General features: G+C 41.5%; 1 protein-coding gene across 3 annotated transcripts in view; it reads right to left on the minus strand.

Moving 5' to 3' along the window:
* Positions 1–271: 271 nt before the first annotated feature.
* Positions 272–25,568, minus strand: part of IFNAR1 (interferon alpha and beta receptor subunit 1) — a 29,855-nt gene continuing 4,558 nt past the window's right edge. Inside the window, exons 2-11 of one of the 3 annotated variants that reach the window (XM_066370308.1) lie at positions 17,145–17,268; positions 13,340–13,518; positions 10,781–10,938; positions 10,544–10,679; positions 9,000–9,114; positions 6,631–6,842; positions 6,380–6,522; positions 4,038–4,188; positions 2,867–3,009; positions 272–1,379 (exon numbers count right to left, since the gene is read on the minus strand). In XM_066370308.1, the coding sequence (XP_066226405.1) occupies positions 1,095–1,379; positions 2,867–3,009; positions 4,038–4,188; positions 6,380–6,522; positions 6,631–6,842; positions 9,000–9,114; positions 10,544–10,679; positions 10,781–10,938; positions 13,340–13,518; positions 17,145–17,268 (1,646 nt within the window). In that variant the 3' untranslated portion in view covers positions 272–1,094. Of the gene's footprint in view, positions 1,380–2,866; positions 3,010–4,037; positions 4,189–6,379; positions 6,523–6,630; positions 6,843–8,999; positions 9,115–10,543; positions 10,680–10,780; positions 10,939–13,339; positions 13,519–17,144; positions 17,271–25,568 lie in introns of those variants that run through there. The other 2 variants (XM_066370310.1, XM_066370309.1) reach the window with 2 other exon arrangements.

Raw genomic sequence — 25,568 nt, forward strand, 5'->3', positions numbered from 1 at the left:
TATAAAAATTTTAAAATTAGGTGTTCTTCCATTTCCATTTCCAGAAATGGAAAACTATTAGTGATTACAGTCTTATCAGCCGCTGTTGTTCTAATAAGGTAGGAATCAAAGTTTTACTGTGTTGTAAAGATCACTGGTTTTAATCCTGAGCCATGGAAGCACAGGTAACCGTAATGTAGGAGCCAGTGTTCTTGGGATGAAAGGACAGCATACCTTTGAAAGAATTCTAAGTATCACGTTTCTGGCACCTGTAGATGTTTTCTAGAGTGAGTTGTTTTTTGTTTTTGTTTTTTTTACAGAGACAGAGAGAGAGAGAGAGTCAGAGTGAAGGATAGACAGGGACAGACAAACAGGAATGGAGAGATGAGAAGCATCAATCATTAGATTTTCATTGCGCATTGTGACACCTTAGTTGTTCATTGATTGCTTTCTCATACGTGCCTTGACCACGGGCCTTCAGCAGACCGAGTAACCCCTTGCTTGAGCCAGCAACCTTGGGTCCAAGCTGGTGAATTTTTGCTCAAACCAGATGAGCCCACACTCAAGCTGGCGACCTCGGGGTCTCGAACCTGGGTCTTCCACATCCCAGTCCGATGCTCTATCCACTGCGCCACCGCCTGGTCAGGCATGAGTTGTTTTTTTAGGAAATGTTTTCAGTAGTATTCAGCTTTTCTAAAGATATTTCCTAGGGTCTCTTCAATGTTAAAAGAAAAAACCAAATGTTCTAAATATCTCCTGAAAAATAAGGAACTATGTCCTGGGAATGGAGAATGAATCCAGCAGCATGCGACAGCTCTAACTGACAGGGACACAGACATCGCCCTCGGCCACAGAACAGCACAGTGCCACGTCAGAGCTCCATGGAGAGAGGGCATCTCTGCAGTGAACTCATCCAAGACAGGTCCAATGGCAGGTCTTTCAAGACAGTGCACGTAGTAAGGGATGTGGAAGACTGGTCCCCAGAGCCCTGTCATTTCATCTGTAAGAAGGTTCGGTGCTTCCTGTATTTTTAGGGCCTGTGACCTGCAGACGTTTCTTTTCTCCAGCAAACACAGCCCTCTGCACAATCACTGGGGGAAGCCAGGAGACCAGGCTCAAGGAGGGGGGTAGGGAGGGGGGTGGGGAGTCATGCTCTGTTCTGTCACACAGCTTCTAGCTTGTCTGAGTTCTTCACTTGTTCTCTCACCACTGTTTTCATCCTCATTCGAGTAGTTTCCTGAGTCTTGACTAGTTTGGGAGTTATATGTTTTGTGATCTTCAATTTGATTAGTTTCTTCTACTGTAGTGATGGTGTCTGTGTCCTCAATTATGAAACACCTTTCAGTTTGTTCCTCAGAAGTGGAAAGCAACAGATTTTTTAATGGCTGCTCGGAGAAACACTAATTAAAAAAAAGGAAAAGAATAAAAACAGATCATTTAAAATAATAAAGATCAGTTTTCTACTTCTAAAAGCTGCAGTTTTACACTAAAAAGTCAGCTAAGAGCATACACCTGCATTAGAATGCTCAGAATGAAAAGCTCATTAGTGAAGTCGTGTACGTCCCAGGGCCTATGAAGACGAGCAGTGCTAGAGGGCCCGAGGACGGAGAGGACGGACAGCAAGAGCCCTGGGACTGTGGACATTTCATTGTGAAGTGATAATTTTTATATGCAATCCACAAAGACCCAGAAGCACAAACGATAAATTAATTTTCCCTACTCAACTAGTAATAGATATTGTCACCAGCTAGTCTTAAGCTCTTTAATAACAGCTATGAGTATCAGAGTACACAGGAATGACTTTATACACTCAGGGACCTAAGAGGAAAATATTTATAAAGCATGCTTTATGGAGCTAAGCCTTTCTGGCCTGTGTTGCTCCCAGCTCTGTGGGGGTGTTCCCAGCTCCCCTCCCTGCCCACGCAGACCTGCTCAGTTCACAGGCTCTCAGGGCAAACACCAGTCTCCACGGGTCTCCAGCTCCACAGTCCGGCTCACAACTTCACTCCCAGAACAGGCACGGGAAGCCCACCCTGGACAGACGGACCACCCCTGGGCAGACTCTAGGCTTAGGTCTTCATCATGTATTGCTTTCATTAAATATCCCAACCTCACAGGAGTGCCAAAATACCCCCAAACCAACAAATGTAATGGAAGGAAGCTTTTGTTTTGTTATTTGGTTCTCTGTGAGTCCCACAGATACAGTTTCTGCACTGATGACAGCGTTTTATCTTTCTGTGACTATGGATACTTTCAAGGGTGGAGCAAATGCCACAGCAGCCAGAAGACAGAAGGTTAGGATAAGTCTCACTCTCCCATGTTATAGTACTTGAACCACTGTTTTTCAAGTTAATTTACTGAAACTTTGAAGGAAAAATCCAAATCAGTCTACATTATTTTATTTTCTTCTTCTTCTTTTTTTTGTATTTTTCTAAAGTTAGAAGCAGGGAGGCAGTCAGACAGACTCCCGCATGTGCCTGACCAGGATCCACCCGGCATGCCCACCAGGGGGCTATGCTCTGCTCATCTAGGGCATTGCTCTGTTGTGGCTGGAGCCATTCAAGCGCCTGGTGGAGGCCACAGAGCAGTCCTCAGTGCCAGGGCCAACTTTGCCCCAATGGAGCCTTGGCTGTGGGAGGGGAAGAGAGAGATAGAGAGGAAGGAGAGGGGGAAGGGTGGAGAATCAGATGGGCGCTTCTCCTGTGTGCCCTGACTGGGAATCAAACCCGGACTTCCACACACCAGGCCGAGGCTCTACTGCTGAGCCAACCAGCCAGGGCCTATTATTTTCTAAAGAGCAACAAAATGTACATATTCTGTTGAAATCAAATATATTTCCTATTCATTTTAAGTAAAATCCAGCTGTTGACAAAGAGAAGTAACCTGCCTCATTGATGGTGGAAGGAGCTTTGCTTGATGGAAAGAACACATAACGGATCAATTTCAAGAGGATGCTCACGGCGGAAAGGACAACTGGGACAGCCAGTACGATGCACACCCCAGCTATCAGCCAGGTCCGCGGCGAGCTTCCTAAAAACAAAGACACGATGCTTGGCATCTGTACATGTTTTCACACACAAACACAATAAAAGTACTGATAGTCTGTATAAAAGAAACAGAACTGTGTGAAAAAAAAACACTATTAAAGGAAAATCTATTAAATAATATCCTTAGAAATATTTCTGGTAGCACCGAGCCCTGGACAGCTATCAGAGGTGGCACTGACTTTGTGACGGTGGCATGGGGAGCAAGTGGCTCCTTAGTAAAGGGCCCAGTCCCGATGCGGATCCAAACCCACTCTTGCTCTCTTGCTCTGCCGTCCCCATGCCCGTGACCCACCAAGCCTACCCAGGACACTAAAATGCAAACTGGGACCAAGCCATTCCCACATTAAAAAACTCACAACAAAACTATTTGATTTCTACTTGCTAAGTATATTCAGGGGTAAGTAAAAAATTTAAAAGTCTTTTTAATGCTAAAGGATAATAATTACAAGAAATTAATTATGTAGACATTGCATGAAATATAAAGCATTCAAAAGACACTGAACTGAATCAGGCATTAACAATTATTTTTTAAAACTAAGAGTTAGCTTAAAGATTTACTTGCTTTTTTTTTTTTAGTTGAGAGGAAGGGAGATAATGAGAGAGACTCCTGCATGTGCCCTAAGATCCATCCAGTAACCCCTTCTTGGGCAGATGCTTGAGTACCAAGCTGTTTTTAGTGCCTGAGGCTAATGTGCCTCAGCTCCTGGGCCAATTGAGTCACTGGCTGTGGGAAAGAGGGAGAGAAAGGGGGAGAAGGAAGGGAATGGGTGCTACTTCTTTATGCCCTGACCAGGAATTGAACCTGGGATGTCCATATGCCAGGCTCACACTCAATCCACTGAGCCGCTGGCCAGGGCTGAAGGTTGACTTTTAATTCGTGGAGTTCATGAGGAAAATATTCTCTCTATAAATTTTGTCAGTAAAAATGAAGTATTTTACAATTTTCAATGAACTGAGTTATTTTTATTAAGTCTAGCTCCATTAAAAAAAACCACACTGAGAGTGTCTGACCTGGTCTTGTTTTCACGCACACCGGGGTGCTGAAGTTGCTGCTGCTATTCCACGCCTGGTCCAAGATTAGTGCTCTGGCCTTGACACAGTACACAGTCAGCAGTTTCAAGTTCGAGAAAGTAAAGTCAGTGCTCACCTCTACAACTTTTCTCTGTAAAAAATATATCATTGATAAAATTTAGTCATCTCATGAAATCAGGGAATATCTATTTTCTGAATTCTTAAAATATTCAATCTAAGATTGGCCTGTTCCAAACACTGTTGATACATGTTTAAGAAATATAAGTTTGTTTTGGACAACACATTATAACCAAGTCAGAAAGTTAAAGATAATGCTGCCAAAAACAGATATATATATATATATATTTTTTTTTACAGAGACAGAGAGTCAGTGAGAGGGATAGATAGGGACAGACAGACAGGAACAGAGAGAGATGAGAAGCATCAATCATCAGTTTTTCTTTGCGACACCTTAGTTGTTCATTGATTGCTTTCTCATATGTGCCTTGACCGCGGGCCTTCAGCAGACCGAGTAACCCCTTGCTAAAGCCAGCGACCTTGGGTCCAAGCTGGTGAGCTTTTGCTCAAACCAGAGGAGCCTGCACTCAAGCTGGCGGCCTTGGAACCTGGAACCTGGGTCTTCCGCATCCCAGTCTGATGCTCTACCCACTGCGCAACTGCCTGGTCAGGTGAGATATAATTATTTTAAAGACAGCTCAATTTTATTATGCACATGCTGATTTGGTTAAGTTGTCATTGTATTACCTCTACTTAGGTTTTCCTGAACTAGGGACAACTGAGAATTGACCATGATTATCAAAGGACTAAATTATAATATGGTTGCAGGGTGTTCAGATAGTAAAGATGAAAGTAGCCAAGTAACTGGAATTTTCTTATATTTCCAACAGAAAATGAAGTTAAAGAATTTACCAACTCAACGGGGTAAGACTTTTGAAGGTTGATTCCATGACTGTAATTTCACAGGAGAAAGCAATCCAAGGAATGATGTGGGTTATTGGAGATTGTGGCTTATCCTTGTCAGCAAATCTAAATTTTACCCCCACAAGGAGCTTTTAGATTAATCTTTTTCTAACATGTCCCCACAATGAAGATGAACATGAAGAAGTAATTTTTCTGTTGGGTTTAGTTGAACTTTGGAGGCATGTTTTTCTCCTAAAGGGCCACAACCACTGATATATCTAAGATTCTTTTGCCCCCTAAGAACCAATTTCTGCCCCTTTGGAGGTACCCAAGCCCCAAGGGCTACCTGGTATATGGAGGTATTTTTAGTTGTCACAACTGGGAGGGAGCCTGGCACCTAGATGGTAGAGGCCAGAGATTTTGCTGACCATCCAAAACATGGAAGACAGCTCCCACAATAAGGAATGGTCTGATCCAAATGTCAGTGTTGAGAAACAGTGATTTAGGTGAATCCTGGGGAATCATGTTATACAATGCAAATTCCCAAGTTCTACCTCCAGAAATTCTGACTGAGTAGGAATGGACTCGAGATCTGAATTTTTTTTTTTAAGTGAGGGGAGATGGACTCCTGCATGTGTCCTGACTGAGATTCACAAGGCAACCCTATCTGCGGCCGATGCTCATATCAACTGAGCTATCCTCAGCACCCAGGGCTGATGCTCGGACCAACTGAGCCACTGGTTGTGAGAGGGAAAGAGAGAGAGAAGGGCGAGAGGGAGGGAAAGGGAAGCAGATGGTTGCTTCTCCTTTGTTCCTTGACTGGGGATTGAACCTGAAACATCTGTACTTGGGCTGACACACTATTCACTGAGCCAGCTGGCCAGGGCCTAATTTTTTTTTTTGTGTGTGTGTGAGAGAAAGCGAGAGAGAGAGAGAGAGAGAGAGAGAGAGAGAGAGAGAGAGGAAGGGAGAAAGAGGAGAAGCATCAACATGTAACTACAGCACACTGACTGCTTCTCATATGTGTCTTGACCAGGGGCTCCAGCTAAGCCTGTGATCCCTTGCTCAAGCCAGCAACCTTGGACTCAAGCCAGCAACCCTGGGCTCAGACCAACAACCTCTGGGCTCAAGCCAGTGACTTGGGGTTTTGAACCTGGGTCTTCAGTGTCCCAGGTTGACATTCTACCTACGGCGCCACCCCTGGTTAGGCAGGACTGAATTTTGAAAACAACCTGAGGCTGAGATGCAGGTAAATTATAAGTCTGCCATAAAAAAAATGCTAACTTTTCATAGTGTAAACATCTGAATTAATCACATAGTCTTACAGTTCAAAATCTTCCCTAAAATTTTAAATTGAAGTGTTTTTTTACCCAGTCTGTGATAATTTTAAATTACAAAATTATATTATATAGTCTTTTTACCTCAGCATTTAAAGTATTTTCCCAAAAAATAATTTCGTAAGTTAGTGGGTATTGCTGGTACTCAGACTTGTTTTGAGAGCCGACATCGACACGCAGTGAGTTGTTAATGGGTTTCATAGTTATGACAGGAGGAGGTATGGTAACTAGAATAAATTCGTAAAGACACAATATTAATTTAAAATTGAAAAACAATTTTAAGAATTCATACCAAATTGAAGAACTATAATCTAAAGTAAAAATTATTGGCTTACTTAGTCTTTCCATATTAAGTTCTTCCTCTTCCGACCAGAAGGACGTGTTATTTCCTCTAGATGCATGCACGCGGACGGAGTAAATCTCTTTTTGGATGCCCCCTCCCCTTGCATCATAAGGAAAGACACACTCAGTTGTTCTGACATTTTCACAGTTCGGGATTTGTGTCCATCTTCCTGAATGGTCTCCAGGGATCTTTTTAAAATAGGCACTTTTAAGAAAAAAAACATTTTTTGTTTTTCTTTAAATTTCAAACACATTAATAGAATAAATATTTTTTATTGAGTATCTATAATAGGTTAGACATTCTGTTAGGAGCTAAGGTTATAAAGAGAAACAGTCCTTGCCCTCAGAAAATGTACAGGACAGTGGTAGAGACACACAACACAAAGGAAACTAAAGGTCTTGCTCCAGAGGGTGGGGGGTGACACACCAGAGCTGTCTCAGACCTCTGCAAGGAACAAATGTTAAATTTTTAGGAATGCTGCCTGACCAGGCGGTGGTGCAATGGATAGAGCGTTGGATTGGAACACAGAGGACCCAGGTTTGAAACCCCAAGGTCGCTTGAGCACGGGCTCATCCGGCTTGACGCCAAAGGACACTGGCTTGAGCAAGGGGTCACTTGCTTGTTGTTACTCCCTCCCCCATCAAGGCACATATGAGAAAGCAATCATTGAACAACTAAGGTGCTGCAACAAAGAATTGATGCTTCTTATCCCTCTCCTCCCCCCCCCCCCTATCACACACAGACACACACACAAAAATAAGAAGGTCTAGAGGTCACAGAGTCTGTCTTCTGATGAGCCCCAAGAAGCAGGCCACCATGAGTTCTACAGCTGCAAAAAATGCCTTCTGCCAACAACCACATAAGCTTAGAAAAGGACCTTGAGCCTTGTGTGGATGCAGCCCCAGCTGATGGCTGGACTGCAGCTTGGTGAGACTCTGAGCAGGATCAGCTGAGCCACACCTGGGCCCCGACCAGGAGTCCTTGTAAAATAACAAGACAGTGCATTCTAAGCTGCTCAGTCTGTGGAGCTTGTGACAGAGCAACAGAAAACCAGTACCTTCCCCTCACCCCAGCTCACTTCACATCTGTTCATGACTGAGCTCCCCTTGCCTACACCCCACCAAGGTGCTCTCCTTTGTCCACTTTGTGCATCTGATTCAATGGTCAAGGCCTTTTTCACATCTCGGCTCCTTCTAAATGGCTCCTCCAGTCTCCCAAGCCCATCCACCTTTGCCCTCTCAATTTCTGTAGCCCTTACGGCTTGTACACCACTGCTCAGTCCCGAGGCGCACTGGGCTAGGCAATGTCCGCTAGTTGCTTCGGGTTTCTGTAACCTCCTGTTTCACTGTGCTGCATCTTCACAGTCCCTCAGTGCTTTGTGCAGCGTGTCAAGTACCCAGAAGAAGCTTAGAGGCCACACCCCAAATTCACTGTTTATCTGACACACTTCTGCAAGTGAAGAATACACAGCTTCCTGACTCTGTGAGGTCATATGTGTACTGAGGGGCACGTACACACATGGATGCACTTCCATTCATAACTGCCCTTGGTGCAAAGCTAACAGCACAGGGCAGAGAAGTCCGTCCGTCAGGTCCACTTCCTCCTCCCTCACTTGTCCTGTTTCTTTCTTGCCTTCCCTCTCCCTCTTCCTCCTGCCCCACCTGGACCTTCCACTGCTCCTCTGTTCCTCTGCCTTGGAGAGTCCCCTCCCCATCCGCTCCTCCCCCAGTCTGCACCCCTCCCATGGTTTTCTCTTCTCCTCCCCTTTCACCCCCCTACAGTTTCCATCAGCACTGTCCACTGTGGGGGTCAGGCCTCGTCCACACTTGTCTAGTCTGTGCTCAACCACACAGAACACAGTTCTTCCTCCCAACTTTCTTAAATTCCCACTACAGTAATCACTAAAAAATGTGTCAAAACCACTTAAATAATAAAGAGAATGGGAAGGCCAACTTGACTTAACAAATCACAGGGGCTGGACTGAGATCATTCCAAGGCCTCATGGAGAAGTGAGTTCTGAAGGAAAGCCCCGCACCCCTCGTCAGGCACTGCAGTGGAGGGAATGACCCCTGCAGCTAGAATCAGGCCTTTTCAAGAAAAAGAACTGGTAAGGACATTAGCTGCTGTCAGAGCAAGCCCATCTTACAGCAAATGAAGAAGCTGAGGCCCAGAAACGCTAGTGATTATAGCTCAACGTCTCTAGTAGCTCGTGCAGAGCTAGGACAGGAACGAACATCACAACCGCCTCTCAGCCGGTCAGCACTGGGCCAGGAGCTGCAGGGGCCGCAGGACAGTAACAGGGAGCACAAGGAACTGGGCAAAAGAAACTGAGCAAAAGGGACGGTGTGGAATAGAACTTACGGAAGCCACTGAGCTTGGAAAACCACGTTTTCATGTGTGTAATTCCATGTCAGAATGTAGCGCTGATTTTTGGAAATGACTCGTATATTTTTTGGTGGAGGTAGTTTATTTTCAACTGGAAGACAAAGAATACACTGAAAGCATACATATTTACCCTAGTTTTACCCTAGTGAGAGAATGTGTGGCAAGAGTTCTTAACAGCATGGGCAGGAAGATAAAAAAGGGCTTGCATTTTTACCAGTATGAGGTTAAGTTAGTTATGCTGTATATTCACACAGTGTACTACTACTGTACAGCCGTTTAAGAGAATGTGATAGACCAATATGTACACACTGACATACAAAGAGATCCTCAATATATTAGGTTAAATAAGAGGTTGTCAGGCCCTCGCCAGGTGGCTCTGGGGACAGAGCAGCGTCCTGGTGCTCCCAGGTCCTGGGTTTGATCCTGGTCAGGGCATGTATGAGAAGCACTCAGTGAGTCACAGCTACATGGAACAACTAAGTGGAACAAGTTGATGCTCCCTCCCCCCCTTCCCTTCTCTCTTTCTTTCAAATCAATGGGGAAAAAAAATTTTTTTTTAAAAAAGAAGTTGTAAAATACATCTAGTAGGATCCTATTTTTTTTAAATTTAAAATAAAAAACAAAACAACTGTAAGTCTATGTATATGCTGATATAAGCCCTGAGAAAAAGTTTGAAAGGAGATACACAAATGCTAGCATGCTTCTCTCTGATGAATGGAATTGGGGTAAGAGGGCAGGACAGGAAAACTACTTCACACCTTCCCTATGGTTTGATTTGAAAAACAAAGTATATTAAATTTGTAATTAAAATAAGCAAACCTGGCTCTGGCCAGCTGACTTAGTGGTACAGCATTGGCCCAGTGTGTGCATGTCCCAGGTTTGATTCCTGGTCAGGGCACAAAGGAGAAGTGCCCATCTGCTTTTCCTCCCCTCCCCCTTCTCTCTCTCTCTCTCTGTCTCGCTCTCTCTCTCTCTCTCTCTTCCCTTTCTGCAGCCATGGCTTGACTGGTTTCAGCACATCACCCCTGGGCACTGAGGATGGTTCCCTGGAGCCTCCACCTCGCTCTAAAAATAGATTGGTTGTGAGCATGGCCACAGATGGACAGAGCATCAGCGCCACACAGGGGTTTGCCAGGTGGATCCCAGTCGGTCGGGGCGCATGCGGGAGTCTATTTTCCTTTCTCTCCCTCAGAAAAAGAGGAAAAAAAAAAGCAAACCTAAGCTCCTACCCTTGATCTGAATTGTTGGCAAGATGTGACTAATCAAATATATCAGGATGTTTTCATATTTTAACATTTCACTTATAAATGTATATAGCTTTTGGAAGAGTATTTTTCTAGCAACTACCTCCCTCTTTTTGAGGATTCTGAACAAATTTTTTTGCTTATGTAAATGCTTTTGTCTTAATATCTATTCAACCATCATATAAATTTCAGCAACGACAGAAAAAAATGCCAAAATTAATACATCGTCAATTTGTATGTATAGTTATTGACTCTGAATCAAAACTTCTCCCTTACCTGTGGTATTTATACAGTACACGGGGCTATAGATCGAGGTTCTCTTCAAAAGGAGTCCCGCCTTAACTTTTAAACAGTAAGTAGTCTCTGGTAAGAGATCATTAATTGTAATTCTGGAAGAAGTAATTTCAATTGTCTATAAAAAAAAAAAGAAGTCTGTTCTTTAAGAATATAGTCAAACTTTAAAATTCATGTCATTTTTCTCTCCTATTAAACAAAGATAAAAATAATGCTTACTTTTATACTTGAAGAGTTCTTCCAGATGACTATGCTATATTTAAAGTTTGACCTATCCATTTTCCACATGACACTATCTTCTGTTCCAGGAGGAGAGATGTTTAATATGATTGCCTTATCTTCAGCTTCTAAATGTACTTTTGGAGGTCCAATGTGGGCTATAAAAATCAAAACATTAACTATATACCTTCATTAACACAATGCCAAAATATTCATTCTACAAATAACTGATTGCTTAGTATGTGCCTGGTGTGGCAGAACAGAGCCCGCAGGGAGCTTACACTCTCACGTGTGACCATCCACGTAAGGCCATGTGTGCTACAAGGGAAAATGAATGTAAAACAGCAGTGAGCGCCATTTTAGGTAAGCCAGTCAGGGAAAGCCTCTCTGAGACATGTGACCTGAGACCTGACTCAAACGAGGGAGGGAAGGAAGTCATACAAACATCTAGGGAGAAAGTGTGTATTCCAAACTGGGGCCATCAAGTGCTTGGTCCCTAAGATAAGAAGGTGCTTACCATGTTCAAGAGACAGGAGGGGGGCTCAAATGGCTGAGTGGTGGGAAATGAGGTCAGAGAGGCAGCTAGTGACCAGGTACCAGAGAACCTGGGGGCTGAGAGTGGAGGAATGCGTGAGCTGAGTCACATTTGGGTGAGAGCATCCTGGTTAATGTCTGAGGAAGCAGGGAGGCCAGAGTAGCTACTGCAGTATGTAGTTCCAATAACTAACGAAAGTGGCCTGATGAAGGCCAGCAGGAGTGGAATATGAGTCATCATATGAGATTTAGGATCTACTCTGAAGGCTGAGTGTTCAGAATTTGCTGGCAGACTGAACATAGGATGTAAGGAGAAGAGAAGTCAAGGATGACTCCAAGGCTCTTGGTCTGAGCAAATAAATAGGTGATGTCTTTAACAGGGATGGACAAAATCAGAGACAAGCTAGCTTTGAGGGGAGGGTTTGAGACAACTTTTGGACATCCGAGTAGAGATGCTGACTGGAGACAGCATGGGGCAGCAATGGGACAGGGGATAGCACTTGGGGAGTCAGAGCAGATAGATGGTCACGAAAGCACCGATCACCCATGAAGGGCACGCGGAGAAGAGGCTGAAAACGACCCTGCTGCAGCTGGGGTGGGGGTGGGGAGAGCCACTGGCAAAGGAGCAACCAACCAATGAGCAGGAAGCCAGGAACAGCCCTAGAGATCCAGAGACACAGGATTTCCAGAAAAGAGAGCTGTGACCATGTCAGAGCCACAAGAGGGTTGGGAACTCACTTCCAATTATGGAGGTCACTGGTGACCTGGAAGAGTGGTTTTAATGCAGCGATGAGAAGTGAATGGAGAGGGTGAAGAGGGAGCCGGAAGAGTAGAGGCAAGTGGAGATGTTTTCTCTGAACATATGTACCCTGATTTATCGATGTCACCCCATTAAAAAAAAAAAAAAAAGAGTAGAGGCAAGAACTGAGACAGTCCTGAGAGTTTTGTACAGGGAGATGGCTCTCAAACTTTTTGGTCTCAGGTCCTTTAAGGAAACTGAAGGTCCCAAAGAGCTTTTCTTTACATGGATTACATCTTTCAATATTTAGCATATTAAACATTAAAACGGATAAAAATTTAAAATATTTATTAATTCATTAAAATAATGATAAAACCACTTCAACAACTATTTGTTATAAAAAAAAATAACGATATTTCTCCACACCAACCAAACACCTAGCAAGAATAGCAGTGCTTCTTCACATTTGGTTCAAATAGCCTTAATGTCCAGCTTAAAAGAGAAGTCAGCTGTATCTCTCACCCACTTCTGCGGGCAGCCACCAAATCACATGCCAAACAGTGTCTGAAACACGCCCGCGTGCACTCAGGAGAGAAGGATAATGAAAAGGGCAAATGAGTCTTCTGAATTATTATGAAACTCTTTTGACTTGACAGATCTCCTGAAAGGGTCTGGGGGCCATGCTTTGAGAAGAAAAAAAAAAAATCATGCCATAGCAGGAGAGACAGAGGTTTCAGTGGATCTTTGTTTTGTTTTTAGATGGAAGACTGTCCCTCCGTGCAAATGAATAGGTTTGAGAAGTGAGCTGGCCTGGTAATGACGTAACAAACAGTATAATGTAATCCAGCAGAGACTCTTTCTTTTTTTTTTTTTTTTTTTTTCTTTTTCATTTTTCTGAAGCTGGAAACAGGGAGAGACAGTCAGACAGACTCCCGCATGCGCCCGACCGGGATCCACCCGGCACGCCCACCAGGGGCGGTGCTCTGCCCCCCAGGGGGCGATGCTCTGCCCATCCTGGGCGTCGCCATATTGCGACCAGAGCCACTCTAGCGCCTGAGGCAGAGGCCACAGAGCCATGCCCAGCGCCCGGGCCATCTTTGCTCCAATGGAGCCTTGGCTGCGGGAGGGGAAGAGAGAGACAGAGAGGAAAGCGCGGCGGAGGGGTGGAGAAGCAAATGGGCGCTTCTCCTATGTGCCCTGGCCGGGAATCGAACCCGGGTCCTCCGCACGCTAGGCCGACGCTCTACCGCTGAGCCAACCGGCCAGGGCCAGAGACTCTTTCTTACCCTGGTTATATGGTATGAAGGAGACAGGTGCACACCACGGAGAAGTATCGTTCCCTTCTTCTGCTCTCACACGCAATTTAATTTGTTCGTAAGCATATTTCTTGAGTGAAGAAAAGTCGCACTTGGTACTAGTAATATATTGACACCCAGGCAATTTTATCCAATCATACATCTCAGGTCTTTAAAATAAAAAAAGCAAGTGAACAAATGAGCAAATGTATAAACACAAAAGAATGTCAGACAAGTTTTCTGTTCACTAACATTATAAAGCTAATGTAAGTGGTTACCTCTTCTACTTGAGTTAATGTCCTGTTAACATTTTAGTAACACTACTTCAATGCATATATACAAAGTTATCATTCAGAGAAAGAATTAATTCTGACAATATAGTTCTATAATTTTGTGAGGGGAGTTGCATTAAGATTTCAAAGAAGCAGAGAAAGAAATGACTATAAAGTAAAAGAGGACTTAGTTAAGAATAGTTGTGTGACTTCTGGCCAACTACTTTGTATTTCTGGATTTTCTCTTCCTTACTGAAAAGGCAGGAACTGGATGTGACAATTCCCTCTAATCTTTTATGAACAAACTTACTCGCCCTGAGAAAGGCCTCAGAATCCACTGATTTGAGGATTCCCTCTGCCTTCCTCAAAACCAAACTGCCCCTTCTGCCTGCTCATCACCTTAACTCCTTCCATCACATCACTGGGAAGAACGAGTTTAAAATAACCTACTGTAGTAAATTCCTGACACTGGATTTAGTCAATCAAAAAGGATAAGTGATCAATGGTAGATTCTTCCAACACATGAAGAAATCAACTGTCACCCAGCCCCTGAAACAGAAAGGATCTACTGCTACAATGGGGGACAGGCTTCTGAAGTGAAGGTGAGGGCAGAAAATGAAGGAGATTTCACAATGTCTGCCTCATAAGTCCCACTCACCTGAGAACAGAGAACTACCTCTGATGAGGCTTTTTTGTCAAACTTAATTCATGGTTCTAGCATTAGCGCGTGCGTGTGTGTGTGTGTGTGTGTGTGTGTGTGTGATACTGTAGACTTCATTTTAAAGATGCTTCACGACAATAGAAACTAGGGACGATATCCATATAATCCTGGTGCTGACCCAAGAAAGAACACTTTCTCTCTGGTTAGTTACCTCTTCTAGTTTACCTGCCTGAGTGCTGAGGTTAGAGCCAGTATTAATGATACCTTAATTCAACATAAACATTCCTGAAAAACTCTTCCACATCTTGAAAGCCAGATTTTTTGGGGATAATTTTATTTTCCTCAATGTCATTTATTGGATAATACAATTCCAGAGGAAGTAAGGGATAGAAGAAAGTCTGGGAAGTGGGCACAGTACACAGATGTCTCTAAACCAGCACCCAGAGGGTCAAGGTAAGATGGCTACACACAAAAAGCTGGTAGTGCGTCTATGGTCCCTTCACCTAAAATACTTGTATTGTAAACAGAAAACTAAATAAAAAATGTAAAATCCAACCTGCCCTAACTTGTTATACCTGTCTGTTCTGCACACTACTGGTACAACTGCTTCTGCACTAAGGGGCTACTGCAGAGGGAGCTACTTTGATATTTCCTTTTAAAAAATTTCTTTGTATACAGTATTCAGATCAGAACAGAATATAATTTGAAGATAAGTACCTAACTAGTATAAAACTCATTTCATAAGACAGGTTTCCTGCCATCTTTGTCTCTCCTGTTCTGATGTGTCCTCAGCGCCCAGAAGAGTGTGTGGCACCGCAGGCATTCAGTGTTTGCTGGATGAATGAGCGAACACTACACGCTGTACACTTGTAACAAACTTTAGGTCTAGGTCACCACTACTGCCATCCTAGGCTTCATGGGTTCCACACGCCCTGGCATCCTAATAGCTTGTTCACGAGTCTGTGTGCCATCTATCACCAGTGACACACTCCTATGTTCAGAGAAACCCTACACCAAGAAATCCCAGTCTGCTGCTGATATTAACTACACTTCCGCTCATCACTTCCTCCATGCCACTGTTCTGAGTACTTCGTACTCAACTGTTCAATACTCATAATAGCCTCTTAGATACTTTATTACCAGGATGTCCTAGCCCAGTCTGTCTGGGACAGTCCTGGTTTAAGCTTATTCCAGCTTCTATGAAATCACGTGCCTCTTTTCACTCTCAAAGGTATCTACGTTGGATACTAAAATATATATGGTCATAGTCTTTATCTCTACTTAAGTGACAGATAAGGAAACTGATAGAGAGCATAGTAGCAGGGGATGGAGTCACACCCAAGCCACATGGCTCAAGTCCATACCACACACCACTGTGTGATGCCAGCCCCCAAACTCACAGCCTGGAGTACTTTTACAAGCAATGGTTTACAAAGCCAGTACAATGGAACAGAGCAAGAGCACACGGTAATAAGGCATGTGGTGCTAAAGCAGAACGGGCGGGTGAAAGATGACTATGGATAGGAGCATCTAGTGGAAGCAACGGAGCGTGAGGAAGGGGCACCTCAGGGCACTGTCGATGTCTGGTCTCCAGGACACGGGGAGCTTTAAATAGGGGCATCTGAGGTCACCTTGGCTACTCTTAACAGTGATTAAACAGGAAAATTCTGCACTAAGGCAAAGAACAAACTTGGTAACAAACATCAAAGCTCAATTTAAAGAAAACCTCTAGAGATAAAAATTCTTATACAGGGTGGACAAAAGTAGGATTACAGTTGTGAGTACATGAAGCTCAGAGCTACTTTTGTATTATTATTTACTAATTATTGTATTATTTTCCCTATGAACAACTGTAAACTGATTTTTGCCCACCCCTGTATTATCCATTCTGAGAATAACCACATTATCTATGTGTGTGTACATGTACAAACATATAGGCATACACGTGCTCACACACACAGATTTCTAAACCGGTGAGGTTATTCATCTCAGTGCTGTTGACAATCACCCAAAGGACAAGAGCGGTGTGGCCGTGGGTGAAGGGGAGGGAGCCTGGTCCTGGAGGCCCTGCCCCTGTGTCTTCATGGCTGACAACCGCTCCTCTCGCTGGGAGCCCGTCAGCACACAGACCCCAGCACCCAAATCCAAGCACCGTGGTCTGCTCACTTCCCTCTGGAACCCTTCCTCCTGTAGTTCTCTGCCCGCCTGTCTTCCTGGTACCTGCGAAGCAGAAAGTCAGCCCCAGGAGGGCACGGAAACTCCACAAGCACGGAGTCCATGGCGGTGCACGGCATGGTACACTGATGTCTATGAATGCATCTAAAATTAAAGCGCTGTGTGTGATGGACTTAACAGGACATCCTGACCACAGAGACCTGGTGTGCTACCCCAAAACCATGGACAGGACAGGCCTTCTGGGGTTCTCTCTGATCCTCAAGTCATTGTGATGCTCTAGATCAAACTCAGTTTTGTTTTGTTTTTAGGTTTAAATTGAAAGTGAGTTTATTAATGAAGCAGTAAGACAGAGGATGGGCTACTCTACAAGCAGAGCAGCCTCCGACTCAGATTTCCACTCAAAGGAGGCAGAGTGTCCCAATAGAGAAGGTACAGTGTGGGGTGGACACACAGCTGGCTGTCACCATCCCCAAAATCACCTTGCATCAGTGCCCTCAGATAAATTAACTAAGTCTTTGTTTGCAGAGATAAAATTATAAATATTATGTAGACATGAAATGTTTTTAAAAATGAAAAAAAAAAAAAAAAAAACAACCAAAACAAATGTTTCACAAATCTGGAAAAAAAGTGGCACTGACATAAAAATTCTTCAGATGATTCTGGCAAGGCAGGCAATGGAGCCACATACCCTTGATACTCTGCTGAGAAGGTCACATTCCCGATAGACTCAGCACTCCTGGTCCACCTCAGGGTGAAGGTGTCATCAATGATGTAGACCTCTATATCTGCAGGACATTGCAGATTTGTTCGTCCTATAAAGGTAACAAGAATGAAGAGTTATGGATACACTGCAGATAGCTTTTAAAATGTTAGTCTTCCCTTCCTATCACTGATTGAAGAATGAATACATTTACATACAATAAAGTGAAGGGTATAAAAAAATCTAAGAACACTTAATGATTGCTCTTAGCACAGGGAGGCTGCTAATTACCGTATTTTTCGCTCCGTAAGACACACTTTTTCTCCCCCAAAAGTGGAGAGGAAAATGCCTGTGCGTCTTATGGAGCAAAAAATATGGTATTTTGTTAAATATTTTAACACATCATTTGGTTCAGAATATTTTTTTTCTATTTTCCTCCTTAAAACCCTAGATGTGTCTTATGGTCAGGTCTTATGGAGCAAAAAATATGGTGTATCTCTGCAGAGCTGGAAAAAGATTGAGTTTTTTAAAAATATATATACACATATAAAAAAAGTGTTGTCAGTTATATCCAGATAAAGGTGGAAAAATAAAGGAAAAAAGTAGACATTGTCTTTTCATTGGAAAAATATTCTTTGTGTAAAAATAGAATTTTGTTTGGTCTGTAAGTCACACTGATGTAAAGGATACAGGGTTCAACTGTTTAACAGCCTCAAGTTGGTTTCACATTCTATGTTCAGTGATAGATATACGCTCATATATGCTGATAGAGAACTGAGTAGATGTGATTTCAAAGTTGACAGCTAGTCACAGGAAGTGAATATTAACAAAATCAAGAGACAGAGGTATCAGCAGGAACCTGAAAGTTCTTGACTAAGGAACAAATCAAACCTAACAATTCTGTATATATCTAAAGACCTACTATTCTTTCTTTTTTCCTTTTTTTATTCTCTCTCTCTCTCTCTCTCTCTCTCAAGACAGACAGAGACAGGAAGGGAGAGAGATGAGAAGCATCAAGTCATAGTTGTGGCATTTTAGTTGTTCATTGATAGCTTCTCATATGTGCCTTGATGGGGGCAGGGCACAAGAGGGAGGGACTGCAGCTGAGCCAGTGACCCCTTGTTCAAGCCAGAAACCTTGGGCTCAAGCCAGTGACCATAGGATCATGTCAATGATCCCATGCTCAAGCTGGTGAGCCTGCTATCAAGCTGGAATCAAGCCTGCAACCTCGGTTCTTGAACCTGGGACCTCAGCATCCCAGATTCACGCTCTATCCAGTGAGCCACCACCAGTCAGGCAAGAGATCTACTTTATCTTTTACACTTCAAGTACAAATCTTCCAGCAGTTGGACACCTTCTCTTCTCATTTTCCCTTTCTGGCAACTGCAATCCACAACCTTTCTTCTCAGACCACCCAAATCCTCCAAGACCAAGCTCAAGTTTGACCCCTTCTAGAAAACATTCCTCACACCCTTTAGCTCATGTGGACCTTGCAATTCTCCACACACTGTGAAGGAGACAACTGTGCACCAATATAAAAGGCAGTTAACTGCAGAGCAAGGGTTAATTGGAGACAGGAGATCTTGGAGTGTGTTGGCCATGGAGAGACACTGCCCTGGGTTCCTTGAATGCAAGTACGCAGGATTCTTGGAAGGATGCCTCAAAGAACCAGATGTCCTTTGTGATTGATAAGCTCTGGGACTCTGACTCTTCTTGTGTCCTTGTTCAAGAAAGAAACAGTAGACGTGCAGGATTGGGGATGAAACGGATGGGAAAAAGGCTTGTATAACTTTCTAGTTTTAGCTGCTGAGCTATGGTTTTTGGAACTCAATAAATATGCAGTGGCGCTGTTTCTTGGGGTTGATTCTGCATAAGAGTTTCAGCCCTCTGCCTGGTTATTTAAAATCTGGTGTGTCTTTTGCCTTGCAAGTCTGAACTGTGAAGAAATTCGTAACATCTGGTGCCCAACCCGTGGGGCACGATCCCACAACATGGGGATCGAAGAGGTCAGAGGTTGCAGTCTCGGGACCATCAGACTGAACGGGGTATAAGATTGCTCTGTAGCTAAGCGAATCCTTCAGGAGGCAGAGTGATGGGGAATTCTCATGCCAAGCCCTCAATGAAGTCCCAGAAATACATGAAACTACTGCAAACATTATTAGAGGGTACTGGTATAACTGTAAATAGTAAAAATATTAAGTTATTAATTAAAAATATAAAGAAGCACTGTTACTGGTTTCAGCCACAAGGAAAGGCTGCTTTAAGTTTAAAAACCTGGAACCAAGAAATGATAGCTTTACAGCGTGATCACCAACAAGGAGACACTAGTCCTCTTTCTGTTTGGTCTCTTTGTAATTTAATTTCTTTAGCTTTGCAGCCATTACAGTCTGACTCTGAATCCTCACGGCCTCCAGCTCTTTAGGTACTGTCTGATAATGATATAGGTTGAGCAGTAACTATTAAAAGGAGAGAAGCTTGAAGCATTGCATCAATTGGTACAAACTCAATTAGAACTAGGACACATAGAAGAATCACAAAGTCCTTGGAATTCTCCAGTTTTTGTAATAAAGAAAAAATCTGGAGAATGGAGAATGCTAACTGATTTTCGTCAAATTAACTCAGTGATTCAACCTATGGGGCCTTTACAGCCAGGCCTTCCTCAACAAAGCATGATTCCAGAAATATAGTCAATAATTATTATAGATTTTAAAGGTTTTTGTTTTTTTTTACAACTTCTTTATGTCCAAAAGATAGAGAAAAATTTGCTTTTACTATTCCATCATTAAATAATATATCTCCTACAAAAAGACATCAATAGAAAGTGCTTCCACAGGGAATGTTAAATACCCCAATATTATGTCAAAACTATGTAAATCAACCTTTAGAAAAAATTCGTCAGAAATATCCTCAATCTTTAATAATCCATTATATGGATGATATACTGATAGCTTGTGAAAATAATGATGAACTTTTAGTCATCCTTAAAGATGCTTCTGAAACCTTGAATCAGTATGGTTTAATTATAGCCGTAGACAAAATTCAAACATTTTGTCCTTTTATGTATTTAGGAAATATAATTGAAAATCAAAGAATTATTCCTCAAAAAGTTAATTTACGAACTGACTCCTTGAATACCTTAAATGGCTTTCAAAAATTATTAGGTAATATTAATTGGTTGAGACCCTCTCTAGGAGTTCCTACTTAGGCACTAACGAATTTATTTAATATACTTCAAGGAGATTCTGATTTAAACAGTCCTAGACAGTTAACAGAAATGGCAAAACTGTTGTGAAGTACCATTTCGCTGGGTTTATGTAAAGACACCAAGTCCAAATGAATTTTTAAGGAGTTTTATTAAAAGGAGGAAATTTAATATGCTGGCCGCATATGGCTAACACGGGGCACAGCTGACACAAATCACGCACCCCGTGGACAGCCCTGAGGCAGGCTATATACCTTTGATCACACACTGGTTGGTGGGAAAAGGGGGAGGTGGAGTGATGACACAATTCATTAGCAAGCTTATAATATCTGTCTATAGGATTTATAAAAAAACATTTCTATATGTTAAAACTTACGAGGTAATACAATATCGAAAATGTTGTTCTACATATTAAAAGATATTCCCAAATTTTCTAGTGTTTATTTGCCATCCCTTTGTCTAGAGGTACATACATCAATTACCCGTTTTTCAGGAGGGGAGGGGGAATCTACATGGCATCAGGGGATAAGCATGTGAATGGCCCATCAAATAGAAAAAGAGGGAGAGGAAAAGGTTTGCTTAATCTCTCTCTCCCTGCACCTGGCTAGCTATTTACCTGCTTCCTTACAGGTGTGGGGGAAGGGAGGGAATCTTAGTCTCCTTCCCCTCTTCATTTACAATACAATGCTATCGGCCATCCTGAGTTGGTGTCAATCACACAAGTATAAAAATCATTTTTACAAAATCTCTCTGTATGCCTAGCCTAAATTATAAAATGCCCTTTTAAGCTTCTGATAAAACGGGGTTTCCTACACAGTATGTCTCTGCAAGCTAGAAAACTTTCACATTTCTTTCTCTTTATTCTCTACAGGAAGGAGAGCTCAAGAAAGCTAACTATTTTCCCTAAAATATTAATATTAATTTTCTATTCTTTGGTACCTTACCATAAAACAAGAGTTATCACTTATCAAAAAAATTATGCATACTACTTATTTAGATCGAATTGATACACATCAACCTATTCAATTAATTATTTTTCCCTCCGAACATTCTCCTTCTGGCATCATATAGCAAGAAAATAAGATATTAGAATGGCAATTTCTACCACATATGACTCAAAAGAAATTATGTATTTACTTAGAGAAAATCTGTACTTTAATTATTAAAAGCAGACTTAGAATAAGACAACTAACTGGAAATGATCCAAATAAAATTATTGTACCTTTGACATGTAATCAGATTTCAGACAACTAGAAGTTAAATATTGATTGGCAAATTGCATTGGCTGACTATTTGGTACTGTAAACAATCAGTATCCTACAAATAAAATAATTCAATTTCTAAAAAGTACACAATAGATCTTGCTGACTAAAGTATCGGTTCAGCCAATTCAAAAGGCCTCTACTTTTTATACTGATGCAAATAAATTAGGTATCGCTGGATATACTGGACCAGTGACAAAAGTAATAAAGACTCCATATACATCAGTTCAAAAGGCAGAATTATCTGCTGTATTACTATTCTAAATAATTTTTCTTGTCCTATTAACATTGTTACTGATTCACAATATGTAGAACATACAGTTAAACTTATAGGAACTGTTTATATTTCAAATGATAGTTCTGAATTACACAAATAGTTTCAAGAGTTACAACTTTTATTATGGGAATGAAATTCATCTATATAACTCACATTCATTCTCAAACAGCTTTACCAGGACCTATGTCTACTGCAAATAATAAAATTGATCAATTACTCATTGGATCAATGGAGATAGCTACTAAATTTCATGCAGAGACTCATACAAATGTTAATCCAAATTCGGAGGGACCTGAATTATGGAAGACAGAAGCAAGGTCCGTCGTTTACACATTAAAGCTTTATTGTCTAGCTTGGCCAAGCGGCGGGAACTCCGACAGAAATCTGACGGAGAGCGCGCTGGCCCTTTGTTCTACTTAGTTTTTATAGTTTTGTAAGTGGGAAGTACAGAAGCAAAAATTGCAATTGGGAGCCCCTTACCGCTATTGGTTATAGTCATATGTCCTTTAACATGATAGGACCACGTTCAATTTGCAAACCATACACTATTTTGGAGAGAACAAAATTTACAAGTCAACACAATGGTAGAAAGATATTTCTTTACATATTAAAAGGCCTTCCTATATTTTCTAGTGTTCATCCGCCATCTCTCTGTCCAGAGTCAGACATATTAACCACATGCATTTACATAACAGAGGTAGTTTCCGTGGGGACAAATGCCCGCAAATGGCTCATTGCTATAAGAAAAGGTTTATTTTGGCTTTTCCCTTCCTGCACCTGGCTAGCCATTCACTTCTTTCCCCACAGGTGTGGTGGAATGTCAGGGAATTTATGCTTCCTTCTCTTTTCATTTACAATACAATGGCAAGAGCCATCCTAGTTATGCTAATCACACAGCACAGAGACTATTCTCACAATTTCTCTTAACCCAAATTAATAAAATGTTCACCAAGCCTCCTAAAATATTAATATTAATTCTGTAGCCTTTGGTACTTTATAACACCTGTGGGTGAAATGGCTCAGTGGCTCCTCACAAATAAAAAGGTTTAATGCAAAAATTTAAGGTAACCAGGCAAGAAGCTCAAAATATTGTTAGAAAATGTCCTCAGTGCAGTGTCATAAATGCTCCTCCATTACCAAGAGGAATGAATCCTAGAGGACAACGCAGTAATGACCTGTAGCAAATGGATATTACTCATATTTCTTCTTTTGGAAAACTATCTTATGTACACTGTTCTATTGATACTTATTCTTCCTTTTGATAGGCCACACCTTTGCCTGGAGAAAAGGCTGATCGTGTCATTCAACATCTTATTGAAGCTTTTAATGTTATGGGCATTCCAAAAGCAATTAAAACTGACAATGGTCCTGCCTATATACATCTGCTAAGTTTCAACAATTCTTAGCATTTTGGAATATTAAACATACCACTGGAATTCCATATAATCCACAAGGACAGGTGATTTTTGAGTGCAGTAATCGCACTTTAAAAAAGTTGTTACTTAAACAAAAGGGGGTAGAAGGAAGGAGATTATCTCCTAGAATTGTGTTACATAAAGCTTTATTTACTTTAAATTTTTTAAATACAGGAGAAGATAATTTGCTGCAGACAGACATTGGACAAAAAATAATAGTTCTAAAATTAATCAACTTGTGCATTATAAAAATGAGTTGGATCAATGGGTACCTGGTGTAGTACAACATTGGGGAAGAGGGTTTGCTTGTGTCATTGCAGAATCCGGTGAAGTCCTTTGGATCCCAGCTCGCAGAATTAAACTAACCACATGAGTAAGAAAAATGGATTCTTTCCATATCCGCCCATTGCCGAGATGGAAGAAATGAATTTCGGAAGAAGAACCTTAAAGGTGCCGCTGCTTGGTATTGAAAAGGCTAAAGTACCAAGTTGGGGTCAACTTAAAAAGTTGACCATTGGGGGTAAAAAAAATGCTACAAGCTACTAGAAAAGAACAAAATGCTACTAACCTGTTTTTAGCAATGATTGCTTTGGTAACAATTCTGGTAAGTAAAGCTGAAAATTTTAGTTATTGGGCATACATCCCTAATCCTCCATTAAGTAGAGCTATTCTTTAGGAAGATAGTGCCATTCCTATTTTCGTTAATGACTCTAAATGGCTTCCAGGACCTTTTGATGATAGAGGTCTCTTAGTACCTTCTGAAGAAGGCACGAAATTAGAAAATTATACAACAGGAGTTGAAGGATTACCTATATGTATAGGACATGAGCCACATTGTTTAAAAATAGAAGCTCAAGCTTGGATCCCTATTGTAAAAAATAATAGTAAAGAAGAAGGAAAAAAACATTTGTTTTTGTTACAAGGGTACGGATTTAAAGGTAATACATCTGTACGTGATCCGGAACCTCCACCTGATTTAACACCCTGTCAAACTGCAATTGTTAATCAGCTAAGTGAATGGGTACATTGGAAAAATTGCAGAGGAGAAACTTCTCGGGTTTTACTTAATATTTCCTATGGAAACGTCATAGATTGGAGCCCTCATGGTTCCGCCCGAGTTAAAGGTCAGGGTGCTGATCTAAGGTGGCATAAGAACAATGGTTCAATTATAGCTGGTGGTCAAGGTAATAATACTATCATATGGTATGGAGGAGGGATGTCACCTCAAGCTCCACATATAAAATTTGGCTCTATATAATATCAGTTGTGGAAAGTAGCCACAGCATTTAAACATATGTCAGTGTGGAAAGGAGAAATCTGGAGAAATTATCCTTCTAATCACACTATGTTAATCTTTAAAAAGAATGAGACACATTTCATATCTGTTTGTGTTAAATTGCCTTATATGTTTATTATAGGTGAAACCAAATAGCTGAAAATTATTCTATAACTTGCAATAAGTGTGCTTTTATACATATATTAACTCTTCTATTCTTTTAAATAAAAATAGTCAAAGTCTATACATTTTAAGAGCCCGAACAGGAGTCTAGATTCCAGTACAGATGCATCGGGTGTGGCAAGATTCCATGATGCTGTTGCAACATCTTATTAAGTCTTTGAAGTGAACCAAGAGACCGGTTGGACTGATCATTGCTATCATTACAGGACTAATAGCTGTAACCACCGTGGCTGCTGTATCTGGAGTTGCATTGCATCAAAGTATACAGACTGTAGACTTTGTACAAAAATAGCATGAAGATTCTGAACAACTGTAGACTTCTCAACAACATATAGATAGTAACATTAATGCTAAAGTTAATGATTTAGAACAAACTGTGATTATGTTAGGAGATCAAATTGTTAGTCTGCAAAGACAAATTAAGCTAAAATGTAATTGGAATGTAACTACTTTTTGTGTTACCACTATTCCTTGGAATCATCCTTATTTCCCTTGGGAAAATGTTAAAAAGCATTTGTTAAATCATGGAAACTTAACTATAGAAATTTTAGATTTGCAAAAGCATATTGATGCTACTTTTAAGGATCAGTTGAAATTGATTGATAGAGAAAATTTACTAACTGTTATTTCTGATGGAATCAGTAATTTGTTTCCTCTAAAACAATTTAAAATTTTTGGAGGAACTGTAGGAGGCATTGTACTAATCATTTGTTTTATTTTTCTTTTTTTATATATAGTTAGAAGAAGAGACAATTGGCATCAAAGCAAAATAGAGCAGCAATCTGCCATGTTATCTC

Source organism: Saccopteryx leptura, chromosome 2, assembly GCF_036850995.1.
Source record: "Saccopteryx leptura isolate mSacLep1 chromosome 2, mSacLep1_pri_phased_curated, whole genome shotgun sequence".
NCBI lineage: Eukaryota > Metazoa > Chordata > Mammalia > Chiroptera > Emballonuridae > Saccopteryx > Saccopteryx leptura.